This window comes from Harpia harpyja, chromosome 16 (assembly GCF_026419915.1).
Source record: "Harpia harpyja isolate bHarHar1 chromosome 16, bHarHar1 primary haplotype, whole genome shotgun sequence".
NCBI classification, from domain to species: domain Eukaryota; kingdom Metazoa; phylum Chordata; class Aves; order Accipitriformes; family Accipitridae; genus Harpia; species Harpia harpyja.
In genome coordinates, this window is record NC_068955.1 from 4,920,828 (window position 1) to 4,940,335 (window position 19,508).

Here is a 19,508-nt window from a genome sequence, read left to right on the forward strand (position 1 = left end):
CCCCAGCCATCAGTATGCACCGTGTGTTCTTCTCCATAGCAACCTCCTGCCTCCCCCCCCCCGGCCCCCCCAGCGCTGCACAAGCACTTCGCTGCAGCAGCCCTGACCCCGCCGGGATCGCTAACCTCTCCCACCCACAGGTAGCTGGTTCCCCCCCTCCACACACCCCGACCCCCCCCCTCTCTTCGCCCGGAGGATGCTGCAGCCTTCATCTTCCCAGTCCTGGAAGTTGGTGGATTTTTTTTTTTTATTTTGATTTTTTTTTTTTTTTTGGCTTATTTTCCTCCCTTTTGCTCCTTTATGGTGTTGGCGCTTTCCCCATCCATCACCATGAAGCTGCCTGCAGCCTTGTGTGTGTTCCCCCCCCCTCACCCTCCCTGCGTGCAACCCAGGGTGCCCCATGGGTGCCAGGGAGGGGTGAGCACCCATCTTGCACAGCGAAGGAAAGCCCCCCCCCCCCAAAGCAATAACTCGTGCACCCACAGCCCCGAGCACGAGGCGATCGGGGAGGGCAGCGGGACCCTGGCGTGCTCCAGCCACCCTGGGGTAACGTGTGTCCCCCCCCCGGGACCCCCACTGGCACCCCATCCCGGGGGGGAGCAGCAGCAGGACCACCTCGTGCCATACCGCACCCCAATTTGCACCAAAATTCAGCTTTCTTGCTGCAATTCCCACCTTAGGCCAGATCCTGGCATCCCCCGCCAAATCCAGGGGGGGTATCAGTCTCTTTCCAGCCCCCCCCCCCCGGCACAACCAGGTCGTGCCACCCCCAAAGAGAAGCAAGAAAGCAGCGGGCATCGCTCAATATATAGGTTTCTTTTTAATATAAAAAAAGTGCCTATTAAAAATTCCTTCCTAAATAACACAAAAAGACCAGTCGAGGGGATAGAGCGGGGGCCGGGGGGGGCCGGGCGCGGGGGGCTTACCGGGGTGGGGGGGATCTTGCCGGGGGGGGCCGCTCCGGCCAGGGCAGCACAAGCACCGCGCGGGTCAGCTGGGGAGGGGGAGCACAGGAGGGGTGGGAAAGGGGGGGCTATTTTGACCAGGGGAGGGGGTTCCCTTTTTTTTTTTTGCATTTTGTCTTTTTTTTTTTTTTTTCAGGGTGGTTTTTCTTTTTTTTGTTGTTGTTTTTGTTTTGGGGTTTTTTTTTCTTTTTTTGCACAATCCACAAAGCTGTACAGAAGTTGCCAAACCCTGGGGGGGGACACACACAGGGGACTGGGGGGGGGAGGAGGAGAGGAGCCCAAAGCCCCCCCTGGCACCCACGCACGCACCCACACCCTGAGCTCATCACCACCGCCACGCTGGGGGCCACGAGAAAGCCGGTGACCCCCCCCTTTGCCCCGGCCCGCGCCCCGGTCCCCCCCCCGGCTCCCCCTCCCCACCAAGAGGGTGTGTGATTGATTTCTCTTTCTTTTTTTTTTTTTTTTAATTTTTTTTGTTTTTTTTTTTATACAAATTTGGATCTTTGGGTGTGTACTGCCAAAAAAAACCCGCCTCGTTCTTCTTAATAATAATAAAAATAAAACTCAAATCATCATCATCGTCATTAAAAAAAGGCAACGGAAACCCAAGGAACCCATGCGGAAGTTGCACACCACAAAACCACAGCAGATGTACAGAATGCAATATACAAGACACGATTTATAATAAAACATTATATACAATAAATAGGTTATTGTTACTTTTTTTTTTCTTTTCTTTTTTTTGTCGATCGATCTGTAAATAAATTTTTCTCAGTGCATACTGGTGGGTTTTTGCTCTTCTCTCCTGCATATTCACCTCTCGGTCGCTTTAGGTCTCTGTTCTCGGTCACTTTTTGATTCTCCCTCCGGTGTGTGGCTCTCTCTTCTTTTAGTTTTTTTTTTGTGAATTTTCAGCTTTTTAAGATTTTTTTTTCCTTAAACATTTTTTTTTTTAACTCCTTTTCTTCAAAAGTATTTACAATTGCTGGTTTTGTGCAGAAAATGAAAATTAATAAAATAAAAAATCAAAATTAAAGAGTCCCTCTGCTTCTGGCCGGGAGGAGAGAGAACGCGGCGCCGGCGCCACGGCCAAGGTGGGGGCCGGCGGGCAAAGCGGGGGGCGACGAGGCCGGGGTACCCCGCTGGCAGCGGCCCCCTCCTCTCCTCTCTGCTCCGGTGGCCGGGACGGGTGCGGGGTGCGGGGCCGAGGGTGCTGTGGCTGGCGGGCAGGCTGGGGGGGGGAGAGGCGAGAGAGGGGTGAGTGTCCCACCGCCGTGGCCCCTCGGCCCAGTTGGGGGTGCCGGGTGTGAGGTTGGGGCTCGGCACTGCGCCGAGTGGGTGCCCACCCACTCGGTGGGGTTTGCGGCAACTGGGTGGCAAGGAGACCTCCCTGCCCTGGCTCCCTGTGGTGGAGGGATGGAGCTGCGCCCCAGCGTCTGGGGGCCTGCTCACCCCCCGTCTGGCACCCACGCACCCAGGGGTCTGGGGTCCTGCCCACTCCAGGTCTGGCACCCATGTACCCAGGGTTTTGGGGTCCTGCTCATCCCCCACCTGGCACCCATGCACCCAGGGGTCTGGGGTCCTGCTGATCTCCCATCTGGCATCCATGCACCCAGGGGTCTAGCACCCACATACCCAGGGTTTTGGGGTCCTGCCCACTGCCCACCCAGCACCCATGTACCCAGGGTTTTGGGGTCCTGCTCACCCCCCATCTGGCACCCACACACCCAGGGGTCTGGCACCCACGTACCCAGGGTTTTGGGGTCCTGCTCACCCCCCATCCACTACCCATGCACCCAGGGGTCTGGGGTCCTTGTCATCCCCCATCCGGCACCCACGCACCCAGGGGTCTGAGGTCCTGCCCATCCCAGGTCTGGCACCCATATACCCAGCATCTGGGGGTCTACTCACCCCCCATCTGGCACCCATGCACCCAGGGTTTTGGGGTCCTGCCCACCACCCACCTGGCACCCATGCACCCAGGGGTCTGGGCTCCTGCTCACCCCCCATCCAGCACCCATGCACCCAGGGGTCTGGGGTCCTGCCCACCCCGGGTCTGGCACCCACATACCCAGGGTTTTGGGGTCCTGCCCACCCCCCATCCGGCAGCCTTATATCCAGGGGTCTGGCACCCACATACCCAGGGATCTGGGGCACCCCACACCCCTGCAGCTCTGGCATGCCCAGGATCTAGCACCAGGCACCCCACCACCCTGGACTCCAGCACCCCACACCCTGGGCTCCAGCCACCCACAGACACTGGGGCAGACGAGGTCCCCAGTTTGATGCTTGGCCGCGGGGAAACACCCAGGGCAAGTGCTTGCAGCCCAAAAGGGGCTGGGGGCACCCAGCGGGCAAACCTCACTGGGTGCATTTGGGTTAGAAAGCCCACCAGAAAGCGCAGGGCACCCAGCGCAGCCCCGCTGCCCCCCCCAGCTCCCGGCCCCCAGTCCCGCACCACCCTCCCAGGGGACGGGCATCGGGCAGCGAGGGGACTTGGGTGGCACTTACCGGGTGACGGTGGCGTCTCCGAACCCCGCTGGCGAAGCTGCCAGAGCCTGGTGGGGGTCAGCTCTCCCAAACACCCATCGGCATCCATCCGGCAAGAAAAACACCCCCGGCAAGCGAGCGGACGGGAGGGAAAAGAAAAAAAAAAAACAAAACCCCAACCAGACCCCCCCAGGGGCGGCTGAGGGGGCTGCCCTTGCCCCCCGGCCGGGCTGCGGGCAGGGGGCACCCAGCCGCTGACCCCCAGGCCCCACGGCCGCCTCCTGCCCGGCCTGCCTGCCCTCCCTGCCTGCGCCCCTGCCCTGGGCTTGGCGGGGGCCGGCGCCGTCCATCCGTCCGTCCGTCCGTCCGTCTGTCCGTCCGATTGTCCTGCTGCGGGGCGGGAGGTGGGGGCGGCAGTCCGGAAAGCAGAGCCAGGCGGTTGGCAGGCGGAGTGGGTTTGAGTGCGGAGGGGGGAAAAAAAACGGGGGTTTTCTCTCTTCGTCCGTTATTATTTTTTTTTCCTTTCGTTTCGCTTATTTTTTAACTTTTTTTTTCCTTTTTTTTCCTTTTTTTTTCCTTTTTTTTTTTTTTTAGAAAACAAACAAACGGTTCCAATCCCAGTTAAATACAGAACTTGAAAAGTGTTCCAGAAAAAAGTGCTGGCTAAATTACCTCTGAAAGAGAAACACAACACGGAGGGGGGGGGACACGATGAGAAGGGCCCGGGGGGTGCCCCGTCCCCACCCCTGCCACCCCCCCCCCCCTCGCCCCGAGGGGCTCCCCCACCTACCCTGTAACAAAACCTCGTTGTCCGGTTGGCACGTCAGCAGACACTACAATGAGGTGACCGTAAAAGTGTCCTCGGGGTGTTGTTGCTCTACCATGGGTCCCAAAAACCCGCTCTTCTGGGTGGGGGCCATGACGGGGTGCCCTTGGGGTGCAAAACTGGGGTACCTGTAGTTGTCCTGCAGCTGCAGCATTGAGTCTCTCGGTACGGGGGAGATGTTCAAGTCATTGATCAAGGGACAAGCGTAGGGTCCTCGGTGGTGAGCCCGGGACATCTCCAAGGGCTCCTTCTCGCCCTTGGAGGGGTGGGTGCCGCTCGGGCTGCTCAAGTGGGGGTTGAGACATGGGGGGGTCCGTCCTGCCCATGAAGTCTACCAGCATACCGGCCCCCGCTTTGCCGTCGTACGAGGGGCTACGGGTGCTGGCGTTGGGGGAATACCAGTACGGGGGGTTTTTGCAACTGGGGGAGTCGTAGTGCGGTTGAGGCATGGGGAGATCGCGGCAAGCCAGGTGGGGGGCGTGCGGCAGGGCCCCCCCCTGCATGCTGTGTTTGAGCGAGTCGCAGGCGGGCAGCTTACGGATGTCGCCCGCCCGTAGGTCCTCCTTGAAGGCCAAGGTTGGGGAGCAGTTGGGCGAGAAGGCTTTCTGCAAGCCGGCCTCGAAGACAGTCTGCTGGCCGGGGGCTGCCAGCTGGTGCGGGAGGGCAGGGAAGTGCTTGCTCTCCAAATCTGGCTGCCCCAAACCGGGGGAGTCGCTCTGAAAACCCTGGACGAAAGTCCCGTCCGAGGGGGTGGAGGGGTTCATGGAGTAGGGGCCGGCGTAGTCGCAGGGGTCCCGCTCGCCCCACCCCAAAGCCCCGGGACTGGGAGGGCAGGGGGGACATGCTGCTGTCCCCGCTGTAGTAGTCCAAGCCCAGGTCCGTGCTCTCCTGGAAGAGGGGGTTGACCGCCTGCGACTTGGTGGGGAACTTGGCCTTGCCCGTCCCCCTCTCCTTCTTGGAGGCACAAGCCCCCCGGGACCCCCGGGGCTGCCGGGGTCCCGTGCTCCTCTTGGAGGGGTACACAGAGGAGGAGGAGGAAGAGGAGGAGAAGTTCAGGTGGGAGGTGTCGAACATGTCCACCTTCTTCCGTCGGCCCCGACCGGGCTTGGAGTTGCTCTGGAAGAGGACGCTCTGGTTCCAGTTGTAGCCCGGGGCGGAGGACGCCTCGTTCCAGTCCATCATCAGCTTCTCCAGGCTGGAGAGGCTGGACTGGCCCTCGCTGGAGGAGGCCTCGCTGTTGGCACGCCGGTAGCCGGCCGGCTGGTTGAACTGGGTGCTGTCGGAGGAGGATTCGGAGAAGGTCTCCGAGACGGTTTGCTGCTTGGCTTTCTGCGGGGTGTAGTTGGAGATGTCCAGGATGACGTTGGGCTCGTTGAGGTGGCACTCGAAACCCGGATTGTAGAGCTGGCTGAAGGCCTCTGAGCTCCAGTCCAGCCCGCCGTAGCCTTGCCGGAAAGCCCACGGCGCGGCGCTAGGGAACTGCCGGCAATTTTCGGGCGAGGGCTGAAAGGAGGCCGAACCCTTGGGCACCATGTAGCCGCCGGGCGAGACGGTGCTGGCCCGGCTATCGCAGCGCAACGGGGTGTGCGCCGCGCTGGAGAATTGTCCCCCTTGCTCGGCGCTGTTGAAGAACGCGGCTTTGCCCAGCGGCAGGCTGGGACCGGCCGTCTGCGGCGCGTAACCGGCGCTGTGGGCGCTGCTGGGGGAGGACGGGAGGCTGCTGCCGCTGCCGTAGGCGAAGCTGCAGTCCTTGCTGTTGGGGCAGTCCTGGGCCGACGGGTACTGCTTCCCCGGCGGGAAGACGCTGGCCGGTGCCACGCTCTGCCCGGCGCCGTAGCTGCCGTACGGGGAGTAGCCGGGGGTGCCGCTGGCCGCCGGGTGAGCCGTGGGCGACCGGGAGACAGCTGAGGGCGGCGCCAGCTTGGGGAAGGCCTCGGCCCCCCGGCATTCTGACGACCCTTGGGCCACCCCGTAGCCGGCGGCGGCGGCGGCGGCGGCGGCGGCGGCACGGCCGGGCGGGAAGGCGGGCCGGCCCTGCATCGCCGCGTGGAAGGCGGCCTCGGTGCCGGGAGTTGCCGCCGCCACCTTGCCGCCCCGGGCCGGGTAGGCGGCCAGGCCCCGCTGCCCCGGCAGGGCGGCCGGTGGGGCCGTGTAGGCGGCCGCCGACTTGCGGGACTCGGAGCGGGAGGCCGAGAGGGCGAAGTCCAGCAGGTCGGAGGAGTCGTCCGAATCCAGCAAGGAGCGGAAGTAGCCGGTGAAGAGGCTGTGCCTCTCCGGGCCGGCCTCCGTCTGCGAGGACGGCGCGCTCCCGGCGTAGAAGCCTGCCCGGCCGGAGGAGCCCGACTCCAGCCCGGCGGCGTGGAAGGGTCTCGCCTCGGCCCCTTGGTAGCCGCCGTTGCGGCCGGCCTGGCCGCCGGGGTGGCCGTGGTGGGGGGCCCAGGGGCTGCCCTTTTCCCCCCCGGCCCACTCGGCGGGGCCGTCGCCAAAGCTCTGCCCGGGGTTGGGCTCGGGGAAGAGCGCCCCGTTCTTGCGGGCCCGTCGCTTCCGCTTGGGTTTGCCCACGGGGTCGGGCTCCGGCCGGCCCCGCTTGCGCGGGTGCACGGGGTCGGCGTGGAGGGCGGCGGGGGCTTTCTTCTTCTTCCCGATGCCCTCGAAGAAATCGCTGAAGGAGCAACGGGCGGCACGGGCGGCGTGGCCGCCCCCGCGCCCGCCGAAACCCCCCGCCTTGCCACCGCGCCGGCGGAAGCCCTGGACGCGGTGCAAGAAGTGGGAGATGCTCTGGGTGTCGGGGGCTTGGTGGATGGACTCGGGCTCGCTGGGGGTCCAGCAGCGGGGCGGCGAGCAGCGCCCCGAGCACTGGCTCTGCCGGTTGAGGAAGGCCAGCTTGGCCAGCACATCCGAGTAGTCGGCCTTGCTGTCGTTGGTGTCGGCAATGTAGGAGGGCTGGGGCGAGGCCAGCTTCTGCTTCCTCCTCCTCCTCTTCTTCACCTCCGGGGCGGGCTCCTTGGGCTTGGCTTGGCCCAGCAGCAGGTTCTTGGGGGGCCTGCCCCGCTTGCGCTTCAAGATGATGGGCATCTCGCCGGGGGGGAAGACCACCACCACGTTGCGCCCGTTGTTCTTCATCTTGAGCAGCGGCGTGGGCTCCATGGAGCTGCTGGCCGCCAGCTCCTTGCCCTCCAGGTTCAGGTTGCTGCTGAGCGACGACACCTTGTAGGTGGTCTTGTTCCTCCTCCCCAGGGACACGGGGATCTTGGCCATCTTCACCACCATCTTCCTCACCCCCCGGCACTTGCTTTTCTTCCCCGTCGCAGGGGCCTTGGGCACCTCGTCAGGGTCCAGGGTGGCGGGGGCTGGTGGCGGGGGGGCCAGCAGCGGGGCGCCGGGCTCCTCGGGCCCGGGGGGCACCTCGGCAGGCAGGGCGAGGGGGGACAAGACGCGGCTCTCGGGGGCGATGTCCGCCCGGCGCCCTCGCCCTGCCCTCCTCCGGCGGCACAGCATCTTTGGCTTGTCTGTCCGGCGCAGGGCGTACTTGCGGTGGTCCTCGCCGCACCGCCCGGCCCCCCGGCCCCCGCAGGGTCCCCGCTTCACCACGCCGCCCAGGGGACAACCCCCCAGCCGGGGCTGCAGCCCGGGGGGCCGCAGCGGGTCCCCGGCACCCGGCTGCGCCTCCAGCAGCTCCGACACAGGCCCCAGCGGCTGCGCCTCCAGCAGCGAGGGCTCGGCGGGCAGCAGCGGGGCCCGCGCGTCCAGCAGCGGCGGCTCCAGGGCCCCGGGCAGCGGCTCCAGCGTCTGCAGCCCCAGCGGCTCCGCCAGCGGCTCCAGCGACTGCAGCTCCAGCGACTCGGACAAGGGCTCCAGCGACTGCAGCTCCAGTGACTCGGAGAGCGGCTCCAGCGACTGCAACCCCAACGGCTCCAGGTTCTGCAGCTCCAGAGACTCCGGCAGCGGCTCCAGGCTTTGCGAATCGAGCAGCTGGGGCTGCGACTCGAGGGACTGGGAATCCAGCAGCCGGGACTGGGCGTCCAGCTCTTGGGCTGGCAGCAACTGGGGCTGCGGCTCCATCGCCTGCGACTCCAGCAGCTGCGTCCCCGGGCACGCCAGGGAGGCCAGTTCGTTCAGGATGTCCGCCTCAGCCAGGTCCGAGTAATCGCCGGCGTCGGGCTGGGAGCAACCGGCTTCATCCGCCGGTGCTTTGGAGGCCCCCCCCACGCCCCCGCCGTGGCCGGGGGGCTGCGGGGCGCTCCCCCCGCCGCCGTCGGCTTCTCCATCGCGGGCCGGGGGCCGGGGATGCCGCGGCGGCTCGGTTTTGCAGAGCACCCCCCGCTCCTCGGGGCTGCGGATGCTGTTGGCCAGGGAGGGCGAGGAGAAGAAGCTGTACTGGAGGTCACGGTCGGCGGGCAGGAGGCGGCTGTCCTCGTGGCCGCCGCCGCCACCGCCGCGGAGGCTGCCGCAGTCCAGGTGCACCCCACTGCTCTTGAGGTCCTCGGAGAGGCGGTTGAGGTCCTTCATGATGTCGATAAGCTGCACCACGGGGTGGAGGTTGATGTGCCCGTTGCCGCACTTGCTCCGGAGCAAGGCGAGGATGCTGTCGACGTTGCAGCGGCCCGAGGCCAGCGTCGCGTTGGGGAAGGTTTTAGGCGCCCGATCGCGGGCGGCTGCCTCCTCCGCGCTGCCCCCCAGGATCCGGGGCTCACCGGCACAGCCCAGCAAGTCCTCTGCCGCCTTGGTGCCCCCGTGCACGCTCTGGCACCGGTCGGCCGGGTCGCCGTGCAGCAGCGAGCCTGCCTGGTGCTCCCGGCCGAGCGCGGGGCACGAGCCCTCAGGGAAGCTCAGCACGCTGCAGGATAAGGCCTTTTCCGCCGGGCAGGCTGGGGGCCGCTGCGCCGGGTGCCCCGGCGGGTAGAACTTGGGCTCTCGGACGTAGTCGGGCGAGCCACGCACAACGCTGGTCGTTACCACTGGGCCCGGGGGCTTCACGCGCATCCTGACCTCCTCCTCCCCCGCGTGCCGCTTGGCCGAGCAGTTGCTGACATGGGGGTCGGGGAATGTGAGACCGGGACCTGCGTGGGGCAGAGAGGGGGACAGTGAGGCTCCGAGGGCACCGCCGGCCAAAAGCAGCCGGCGGTGCCTTGCTCCATCCCCGCCGCCCTCGGAGACGGGGTGCCCGCATTCACGCCCCCGGCTCGTCCCTGCCTTATCACCAGCGACGACCCGGCTGGCACTGCGGGAACCTGCCCCCGCCGCCCCCAGCCTCCTCCCTTCCCCGCCGCAGCGGTTAGGAAATGGGGTCAGGCCCCCTCCCCTGCTCGGGGGGGGGGTTGGACGCCTTCCCCACGGCAGGACCACCCGCGCCAACCCCCGGCTCGCCCCGGCGCAGAGCCAGTTCCAAGGGGAAGCGGGGTGGCTGTGTCCGTGGGGGTCTGGGGCTGCCCCATCCCCTCGTGGGGCTGGGCTGGGGGGTCCGGGGCTGCCCCATTCCCCCGTGGGGCAGGGCTTGGGGGGTCCGGGGGCATCGCGGGGGTCGGGGCTTGAGACTTACCCTCGGCTTTGCTGCTGCTCCTGCTATTGCACTTGAGCTCTCTGCAAAGGAAGGGGTGCCGAGGGTTAGCCCCGAGTGGGGTGGGGGGTGGGGGGTGGGGGGGGGTGGGGGAACACCTGGGTGCCCACCGCGCCCACGGCTTCTTCGCAGCACCAGTCCCTACAAGGGACATACCAGGGGCCGATCCTCCCGAGCTCCCACAGCCGAGAGGGCAGCGCCCGCCCATCACCCTGGCGTCGGGGCTGCGAGCGGGGCGGGGACGGGGAAAAGGGGGGGGAAGCTGCCTCCAATCTGGGGGACAGAGGGGACAGGTTTTTACCCCCCCTACCCCCCCCTCCCAATACCACCATCACCACCACCAACCCCTCCACGGGGCTGGGGCGCTGGGGGCGGGGAAAGGGGGGGGGGGAGGCCCGGGGCGGTAGGGGGGGGAAAGGGGGGGGCCCTACGGCCGTGCTGCCGCTAGGTGTCCCCGGCGAGCCGCGCTCCCACCCGCCGCCCCGGCCCGGCCCCCGCCGCCCCCCCCCTCCCCGCCGCCCAGCGCCCCGGTCCGGCCACCGGACAGACCGGGGAGGGAGGGGAGGGGAAGGGGGGGGGGGAAGTTTTTTGCCCACGGAGGTGGCTTAGCATGTTCCGGTCCGTCCGTCTGTCCGTCCGTGTGTGTCGTCCCCCCCCCCCCGCCCCACCTCCTTCCCACCCACCCGTGGACAGCCCACGCACAGCTGCTGCCCCCACCCGAGGTGACACTGCCCGGTGCCAGCAGCCCCCGGGGACCACCCGCATTGCGTCTGCCTCAGTTTCCCCTCACTGGCAACGGGGACACAAGCGAGGTCGGGGGGGGGGGGTGTTGCACAGGCACCCACGGGTGGGTTGGGGTGCCCGGCATGGGACCCATGCACCCACTAGCACAGCCCACCCTGCACCCCATGGCGGGCTGCAGGCACCCCTGTTTGCCCCCCCCCCACCCCCCCGCTCCAAGCCAAGGGCTTTGCAAAGCCGCGGAGCCCCCCCCCCCCCGCCACCCCCCCCATCTCCAGGGATGCTTTGCAGCCCCCCACTCCCGCCAAGGCAGGGACGGGCAGAGCAGAGGCAGCAAGATTTGCTGCCAACCCCCCCCACCGCCCCCGGTGCAGCCCCCGTTCCCCGTTCCCGGGGCGAGGGCCCCCCCGGGGTACCTGGGCCGCGGGTGCTTGCAGTGTAGGTTCACTTTGAAGCTCCTGCCGTCGCCGTCGCTGCCGGGCTGGCGGGGGCCGGAGCCCTGGGTACGCGGGAACCACTCGGCTGGCGGGCTGGCACCGTTCTCCAGTGCGACGGGCTGGCAGGCGACCGAGCTCCCATCTGCTCGAGCAAGCACAGAGACCCCCAAGCGTCAGCCCGGCGGCCCCCTCCCCGGGGAGCACCCCTTGCCCGGGCTAGCGTGGGTGCCCGCAGGGCTGGGCACGCTGCGTGCTCCCCGTTCACGCCTCCCCCTCAAAGCCATCGGGACACCCAGGGAGCCACGCTGTCCCCTCTGCACCACAGGATGGGGCCCGTCGCGGGATGCCCGGGCACAGGGTGGCATTTTGGGGCAGGACGCCCCTTTCTTCCCCGCCGTAGCCGTGCCTTGGGCTGCCCGTCCGAGGCAGGGCACCTCCCCGCCACGCCGCAGGCGCGTGCCGACGCGTGCGCGCGTCCACACGGATGTGCGCGTTGCACACGCGTGTGCGTGCGGGGGCCCCTGCCGCCCTGCGTGACACCGGCCTGCTGGGGGTCCAGGCACCCAAGGCAGCTGCCCATCCGGCACGGGGGTGCCCAGCAGAACCCCCCAACCCATCGCGGTCCCCCCATGCCAGCGTGTCCGCCTGTGTCCCCCCCCCTCGAGCGCCGCGTGTGAATCCCTGCCTGTTGGCTCCCTCCCCCAGCACACACCCGCAGACACACACACACACACACGCAGCCGCTCGGCGTGATCCAGGCTCTTCCCGGTGTCTGGATTAGCGTGACAACTTATCAACAAGGCAGGGAAAGAGAATTCAAACCTGTCAGTCCATCCGCATCCCACCCCCCCAGCCCTCCTCCCAGTCTCCCCACCAGCCTTTGGGCGCAGCGCTGGCACAGAGGAGATGCGGGCACCTCTCCGGCAAACACCGCCGTGTTGCCTGCGTGGTGTAGAGTTACACCAAGGGCAATGTGGAGCAGGAAAATATGTGCTAGAAAGACCGGTCTAGTCTCTGATGAAGCTGCTAATGTGCCCGGAGAGCTGTTGGAGGGGAGGCAGGCAGGAAGGAAGCAAACGGGAGGTTTTCCAGAACAGCCGCTGGGAGCCGGTCCCCGCCGCACACGCTGCGCACGGCTCGACGGGGAGGACCGGAGGCGTCGCGGGGCGTGGGGCGCGGTCCCCCCCGTCTCTGCTCCAGCGTCCCCCCCCGCGCGTCCACGGCGTACGGAGTTGCGGATGCGTCGGTAAATCCTGCGGGATGCCCATGGGGTCCCCAGTGGGGTGCGCGGCACCCGCCGGCGTGCGTTCGTGGGTGCCGGAGGTGCTGGGTACGTCCCCCCCCTGCCCTGCCCTGCCCGTCCAGCCGGCTCTTACCCCACACTGCCCGGCGTCAGGCTCCTGCCCTCGGACCCCCTTCCACTCCCGGCAGGGCCACGTGTCCGGTGACAAGGCGGGGGACGCTCCCCGCGCCGTGCCAGCGCTCCTCCCTCACCCCGGCCGAACCGCCGCCATCCGGCTGCCCCCCACGGCGGGGACCACCTGCGCCCCTCACCCGGCACCCACCACACCGCGCCGTGGGGACGGGCAGCACCCGCCATCCCCACGCCACCACCACCATCACCCACCCGGGGCACGGGACACAGGACGGGAGCCTGGCCCTGGGCGGTGGGGAGGGGGCTGCAGGGGGGGGGAGCCGGGTGCGCCGGGATGCTCGCCGCGCCGCTGCGCTCACTTTCACCTCCCTGCTCAGCCCCAGGCAGCCGCCACATGTTTCGCATTAGGCTCTCCGGACTTCGCCATTCCTGGCTTGCTCGCCAGGGGTAGGGCCTTTTTCCTTCTTTTTTTTTCTTTTTTTTTAATTTTTTTTTTTTTAATTTTTTTTTCTCCTTGCTGGTTACAAAACACCAGCCGAGACCACACAAGCGAGGAGGGATGGAGGGAACGAAACGAGAAGGAGAGATAGATGGGCGCCGTGGGCGGGGGAGAGGCAGCGAGGCCGGGTGCTGCGGTGGGGTTGGGGGGGGGGAACTGAGGCGGGGGGGGCAAGCGGGCGAGATTGCAGTCACCTCCGCTTCCCACCTCCTGACCCCGCAGCCCTGCAAAGATAACAGCCCCCGAAGACTGCTGACTCGCCTCGCAGAAATCCAATATCCTCGCCTGGTGAACTAATCGACTACCTGGGCTCGCCACCTCCCCTGCCCAGGCTTAATCCTGCTGCTGCAAAGCTTTAATTAGTTTAACGGTTTCAGGCTTGACGAAGGTTGGCAGCAAGTGGCATGCCCCCCCCCCCGCCGCCGCTTCCCCTTCCCGGACAGGCTCCTGGGGGTCTCCCTCTTGGGTGGCAAGGGTGCTGTGGGGTGGGAGAGGTGGCACCATGAGGGCACAGGGGGTCTGCAGACCCCCCCCCCTCCATGTCCCCTGAGGCTGCTGGCACCCAGCCCCGACCCTCAGCGCTGGCGGGGCAGAGGAGCGGGGGGGGTGGGCACAGAATGGCTCGCTTGGCACCGGCGTGGCGGCAGCTTGCGGCGGAGGGACGGCTCCGCAAGACACGGACGTGGTTTGGTGCCCGGCTCTGAGGCCACCCAGACGTCAGGGTGGGGCCGGAGATGCCACCGGGAGACAGGCAGGCGGCGGGGACCCAGCCGCCACACAGATGGGGACACGCTGGCCCTCCGCCTCCCACCCCGACAGGGCACCGTGCCGAGCCGCCCGCGGCGGCAGGGCCACGGCCGGGGGGTCCTCCCCATCGCCCTGCCGCCTCCCAGGTCCCTGGGCACCGTGGGGTGCTGGGAGGGGTCGGGGCGGCCCTAAATACCCCCATGTGGGGTCTCTGGACACCCCCATTACCCGTCTTCTGCGTGCACAGCTGTCGCAGCTGTCCCTTGCGTGTGCACAGACACATCTGGGGCACCGCAGAGGTGCCCCCCCCCCCCTTGCACACACACACGATGTGGCATCACGGGGTGTCCCACTCCTGCGGCCGCCCTTGCACAAGCCTGGGGCCGCTGTGGCGGTGCCTCTCCCTTGCACACTCACACAGCCTCTCCCTTGCACGCTCCCACAGCCGGGGCACAGCAGAGGTTTTCCTCCCTTGCACACGCACATCTGGGGGCACCACAGATGTGCAGCTCCCTTGCACGCCCCCGCCGCCCCGCTGCTGTCCCCTTTGCGCCCTGTCCCTCGCACGCTCCTGCACCCCCCTTGCTCGCTCACATGCACCCAGGCCCCCCCGCCCTGTGAGTCCCCCCGGAGCCCGTCCTGCTCCTGCTGACACCAATGGAAAATCCCCTCCAGTGACAGCTTCCTGGCAGGCGCTTTCCAAGGGTTTCCGTGTTCCCCAGCCAGCCCCCCCCCCGGCCACCTCCTCCCTGAGCCGTGCGGAGGGTCGGGCAGGCAGGAGGACCCCCTGCCTTCACTCCTGCCACCCCAACCTCTGCGTCCCCCCCCCAATTCAGCATCACAGCCCCCACCCCAAAGCAGACGGGTCCTGCTCCCTCCTCTTCCTCCCCGCACCTCGTCACCCTGCCTGTACCCCACGCACCGGGCATCCCCTGCCACCGCCCTGCTTGCCTCTGGAATGGGGGCACCCATCAGCACCAAGGGTGATTTGGGAGCCCATCTAGAACCCCCCTGCCCTGGTACCGCTGCCAGCTCCCAGGGCACCCACCCACCTCAGGGACCCACCACCCTGCGATGCCACCAGCGCGCGGGTTGGGAGAAGAGCAAGAGCCGGGGGTCCAGAGGGGTGGGCACAGATGGGTGCTGGGGCACAGGGTGCTTGCAGGCAGGGGTGCAGGGTGCTTGTAGGCAGCCCTGACCCCTCCTTCGGTTGTCACCCCGCTCCCACCGCCGTTCAAACCCGGCCGTCACCATGTCCCCCCCACCACCCTGCCTTCTCTGCCATGCTTGTAATTAGGAGACGGAGCAGATGGCGCCCGGGTTTCATCTTAGGTAACGGGTCCAGCCGAGCTGCTCGGCCACCAATTCCTTTCAGAGGGCCATTGGTCGCCAGACTGGAGGTTTTTTGGGGTCCCTCCCAAGCAGGGAGCTGGTGGGGGAACACAACCCCCCAGCGCAGTGCCGGGATGTGGTGCCGGTGCGGGAGGAGACGGCGGTGCTGAGAAGGCCTTGGCTGGCGTGTGGGGCAAATACACCTGGGAGATGTGGCCCCAAAGGAGAGCTGGGGCTGGGAGCCACCCTCCCATGGCACCCTGGGGTGCCACATCCCCGGGGCAGGCTCAGGCACCCACCCTGGCACTGGGAAGGGGGCTCTGGGACCGCTGGGCTCTAAGCAGGGGGTGCCTGCAGGTCTTGGCATCCCCCCAACCACCCAGCACTGCAGCAAGGCAGGGTGGGAAACTCGTTGCCAAAACAGCTCCAAAATCCCGGCTGGCCCTGGAAGCAGGGACCCTGGGGGACGCCGATGCCCCCACGCTGTTGGGGATAATGGTGAGTCAGGGGACACGGCCCTTCTCTTGGGCCTGGCCCCAGGTGTGCTGCTGCCACGGGGGTCTCCGGCAGCGCAGCCCCCAGCCTGGCTGATGGCATCCTTGAGGGGTTCACCCCTCAGCCTGAGGGCCTGGCGGTCCCGGAGCTGGTGGGACCCTCAGTGGGTTCAGCCCTTAGCCCTGTAACGTGTCACGGTGCCCTCGAAGTGGGCAGGGGTGGGGATGCCTATTCCCGCTGTTGCAAGAAACCATCTCCCCTGCAACGACCATCTCCCCTGCAACGACCATCTCCCCCGCAAGAACCATCTCCCCTGCACTGACCATTTTCCCCTGCAATCATCTCCCTCTGCAAGAAACCATTTCCCCGTGCAAGGACCCTCTCCTCCTCCCACAGACTTGGGTGGCTGCAGCCGCTCGGGGCTTTGGATGCGGGGGGCATGTTCCCCTCCATGCCCGGGTGCCCCCAGCCCCAGCGGCATCGTCCAGCGTGGATGCAGCCCCCTCTCCCACCCCAACCCCCTTGGTCCCACAGGGGCCTGACCCCCCTCCCTGGCTGGGAGGGGGGCAGGAGGCGGCGGTGGGGCTGGAGGGGGGGGGCCGGGGGAGGTCGGGCGGCAAAACCGCTCGACAGATGGACTGCAGAGACGGTGGCACCTCGGCCGGCTGGAGCCCAGAGCCGCAGTTCAGAGCTAGCAGGGAAACGGGCTAAATTTAGCTGCTTTCCTCGGTGCCAGCTTTGTTCCCCCGCCCCGTCGAGCCGGCGCGGGAGGCGAGCAGCCGGCCTGGCCCCCTCCTCTGCCCTCTCCCTGCCGGGGGGGGGACGACAGGACACCCCAGCACCCATCCCTCGGGGTGCCGGGTCGGGGTGCCAGGGGGTCTTCGGGGCGCCGGGTATTTTTGCAGGCACGTCTCCGCGCGACGGCTGTTCCCGGCGGTGCCGCGGGGTGCTTCGCCCCAGCGTGGCGAGCGTGCCCCGGGGCCCCCCCCTCAATGCGACGGCAGGCCTGAGGCTGCGCAGACGGCCGCGGCCCCCCTCTCCGGGCTCCCTGTTATAGCCACAGCATGAGTCACAGCCCCGGTGTGTCCCTGCCCAGTGCCGGCCACGCCGGGTCATGTAACACCCGCGGCCGTGCCGGCGCGGAGGGGGGCTCCGTTCCCTGCCCACGCCACCCCCTGCCCGCAGCCCGTGGCACCCGGGGTGGCTCCGAAGCCCCCCGACACCCTGCTGAGGGACCCCCGGAGGGGGGGGCAGAGGCGATGCTCAGCTCCCCCCTGTCCCCAGCCGGCTGCGAGGCCGCGGTGCGCTGCGGGTTAACACCGAGCGGGGCCGGGATCCTGCGAGGCCAGTAACATTTGGAAGGCGCCAGATGGACGCGTGCCCGTGCCGAAGGCTTGCTCGGCACAGCCATGCTCCCCCGGCGCTTGAGGGTTGGGGGGCTGCCCAGGGCAGCAAAGGGGCACCCGCCGGGATGTCGGGATGCCGACCGTGTGCCCGCCGGGGTCCAGGGCCACCCGGCACCCACCGACACCCCCCGCACCGGCCACCGGCCGCTGCCTCCCTCGCTTGCAGCCCCACCGCAGGGAATGGCGGCAGCGGGGTCCAGGTGCACCGGTCGAGCCCACGGCATCGCCGCTGCACCCCTTCGGTGCCGACGACGTGTCGGGGTGGCCAGGTGGGGACTGGGGGGGGGTCTGGGCAGGGGGAGAGCAGCCAGTTGCCTCCCTTGGCCAATTTTAGAAACTGGCTAGACAAGAAAAGCAGAATGGGCCGGGCAGGATTAACGGCCATGCTGGTGTCAGGGTGGGTTGTTGGTTTGTTTTTTTTTTTTTTGCTTTTTTGCTTTCTTTTTTCTTTTTTTTTTTGCCTTTTTTTTTTTTGTGGGAGGCATACACGAGTTGAGCGGAAACTCCTGGCTGCGGATCCTGTTTCCTGGGAGATGCGGCACGGTGCAGGGCCGGCTGGGGCCGAGCTGGGGTGTGGGAGCCACTGGGGATGATGCCAGCACCAGCGTGCCGGGGCAGGGGCGCGGGGAGGGGGGCAGACCCACGGAGTGGGTCTGCCCCCCTCCCCGCGCCCCTGCCCCGGCACGCCGGCAGCCTGGCACCCCGCACACAGGTGGGTACGTAGGAGATGCACCCACTGACAGGTACGGGTGCAGGTGTGCGTGCGCACGGGGCTGCACGTGCACAAGGTGGCTGCGCGCATGCAGGTGTGCGCACAGGTACGTGCACGGGGGGAGGATTGTGCCCACGTGGGTGCACCCACACAGACAAGCATGGGTACAGGGGTACGCACACACCTACGTGGGTGCAGGTGGAGACGCAGGTACAGAACGTGCACGGGCACCGGCGGGCACACAAATGGGTGCGCGCAGGTACAGCAACCCAGGTGTGCTGGCACATGGATGTGCAGCACCCATCTCCCACGCACACGCAGGATCACACCCACTCGGGGGTACAATGCACCGACAAGCAAAACAATGCCCCCGCACCCTCCCGACCACGCAGCGCTGGCAGCCCCAGCCGGGCACCCAGGCAGCACCCATGGGCTCCCGCAGTGCAGGGACTCCCTAGCCCCCCAATACGGCCAGGCTGGCACCGCGGACCCCCACCCCACACCCCGGCAGCAGCAGAAGCAGGAGGCCATTGGCAGCTTGTGCCAGGGGGCATACTGGGTTTTGCCCCGATCAGAGCGGGTGACCCCAAAACACAAGTCACCTTTCCCCTTTGAGAGGCCGCGGTAGCGTCCAAAAAGCCAGAGGTGCGAGGAAGGTGCGAGAGCAGGGAAAGCACCCGGGATCTGGCAGCGATAAGCAGTGGGGGCATGGGTATGCGTGGGGAAACTGAGGCAGGGAGCAGGGTGGACAGTGCCTGGCGTGCAGATGGAAACAGGGAGCTGCAGCCAACTCTCCCAGAGGACCCTGGCGTCCGCCGTCACCCCAGCCCCCCGCTCTGCTCCCACCCAGCTGCCCTCCCGGCTCCGGTTACAGCTGCGGCTGGGCCAGGCTGCGGCACGATGCGTCCTGGGGGGCCAAGCTCCCCAGGGCCGGGCGATCAGGGCACCCAGCTCTCCCTGCACCCAGCCACGACCCACCGGCATCACTGATCCAGCCACATAGGAACCTCAGAGCACACACACCTATAGGTACGCCTATTTCCCCCCCTTCCCCTCGCCAGGGAGCTTTCCATTAAAATTGGAAGAACACAACTTGCCGGCAGAGCCCCGGCGCGGATCGTACACAGCCTGTCACTCACACATCACTTTGTAGATGCCCATAAATTGCTTCATTACCTCTTCTAATTGAGGAGAACGCAGCTGCTGTGGGGCGGTGACAGAGCGCCTTCCCTTTGAAGGATGCCTCGCTCTCCAAAGATGGGTCCGGCAGAGCCGCTGTGCCCCACCAACATCCCAATAATAATAATAATAATAATAATAATAATAATAATAATAGTAATAATAACGATAATAACAGTATCCAAGCAATATCCCTCGGCAAAGGGCAGCGGGGCTCACGTGCGCCGCAGCCTGCTGGTGGGAGGGGGATGAGGTGCTTGGCGAGCCCTGCAGCGGTGGGGAAACTGAGGCACGAGGGAGGTTGCGCCATGCACGAGGAGAGGGTGGGGATGCAAACCCCTGCGTCGCGCCTGGACCCTGGGGGGGACCATGGTGGTGACAGGCTTTAGGGACAACCCCACGCTCAGGAGGGCAGAGGACGGAGCATGTCCCTGGCCCACGGCAAGGATTTGGGGAGCGAGGGGGATCCACAGAGCACGGTGCTGCCAAAACTCCCCGGGGAACTTCCCACCCCGGTCAGGGGCTATGTTCTCCCAGCTTCGCCGGCGTGAAGCCAGGGGTGCCTGCCACCCTCCTGCGTCCCTGTCCCCTGCGCCCCGTCCCCACGCGGGCCCCCCGGCTTTGTCTGGCAGGCGGCGAGCGGCTGCGGCTGGGCTCGGTCCCCTTGCAGGATACTGCAGAAGGATTTACTGTATTGCAGCTTGTGCTGGCTGCAGCCCAGCGCACAATAGATTAGCTGTAGCCCAG

General features: G+C 66.8%; 1 protein-coding gene across 1 annotated transcript in view; it reads right to left on the reverse strand.

The window, feature by feature from the left end:
- Positions 1-1,624: 1,624 nt before the first annotated feature.
- Positions 1,625-19,508, reverse strand: part of AHDC1 (AT-hook DNA binding motif containing 1) — a 53,486-nt gene continuing 35,602 nt past the window's right edge. Inside the window, 7 exon segments of the mRNA XM_052811169.1 lie at positions 1,625-2,196; positions 3,477-4,129; positions 4,246-4,591; positions 4,593-5,084; positions 5,086-9,341; positions 9,821-9,861; positions 10,996-11,158. Coding sequence (XP_052667129.1) covers positions 4,289-4,591; positions 4,593-5,084; positions 5,086-9,264 — 4,974 coding nt within the window. The 5' untranslated portion in view covers positions 9,265-9,341; positions 9,821-9,861; positions 10,996-11,158 and the 3' untranslated portion in view covers positions 1,625-2,196; positions 3,477-4,129; positions 4,246-4,288.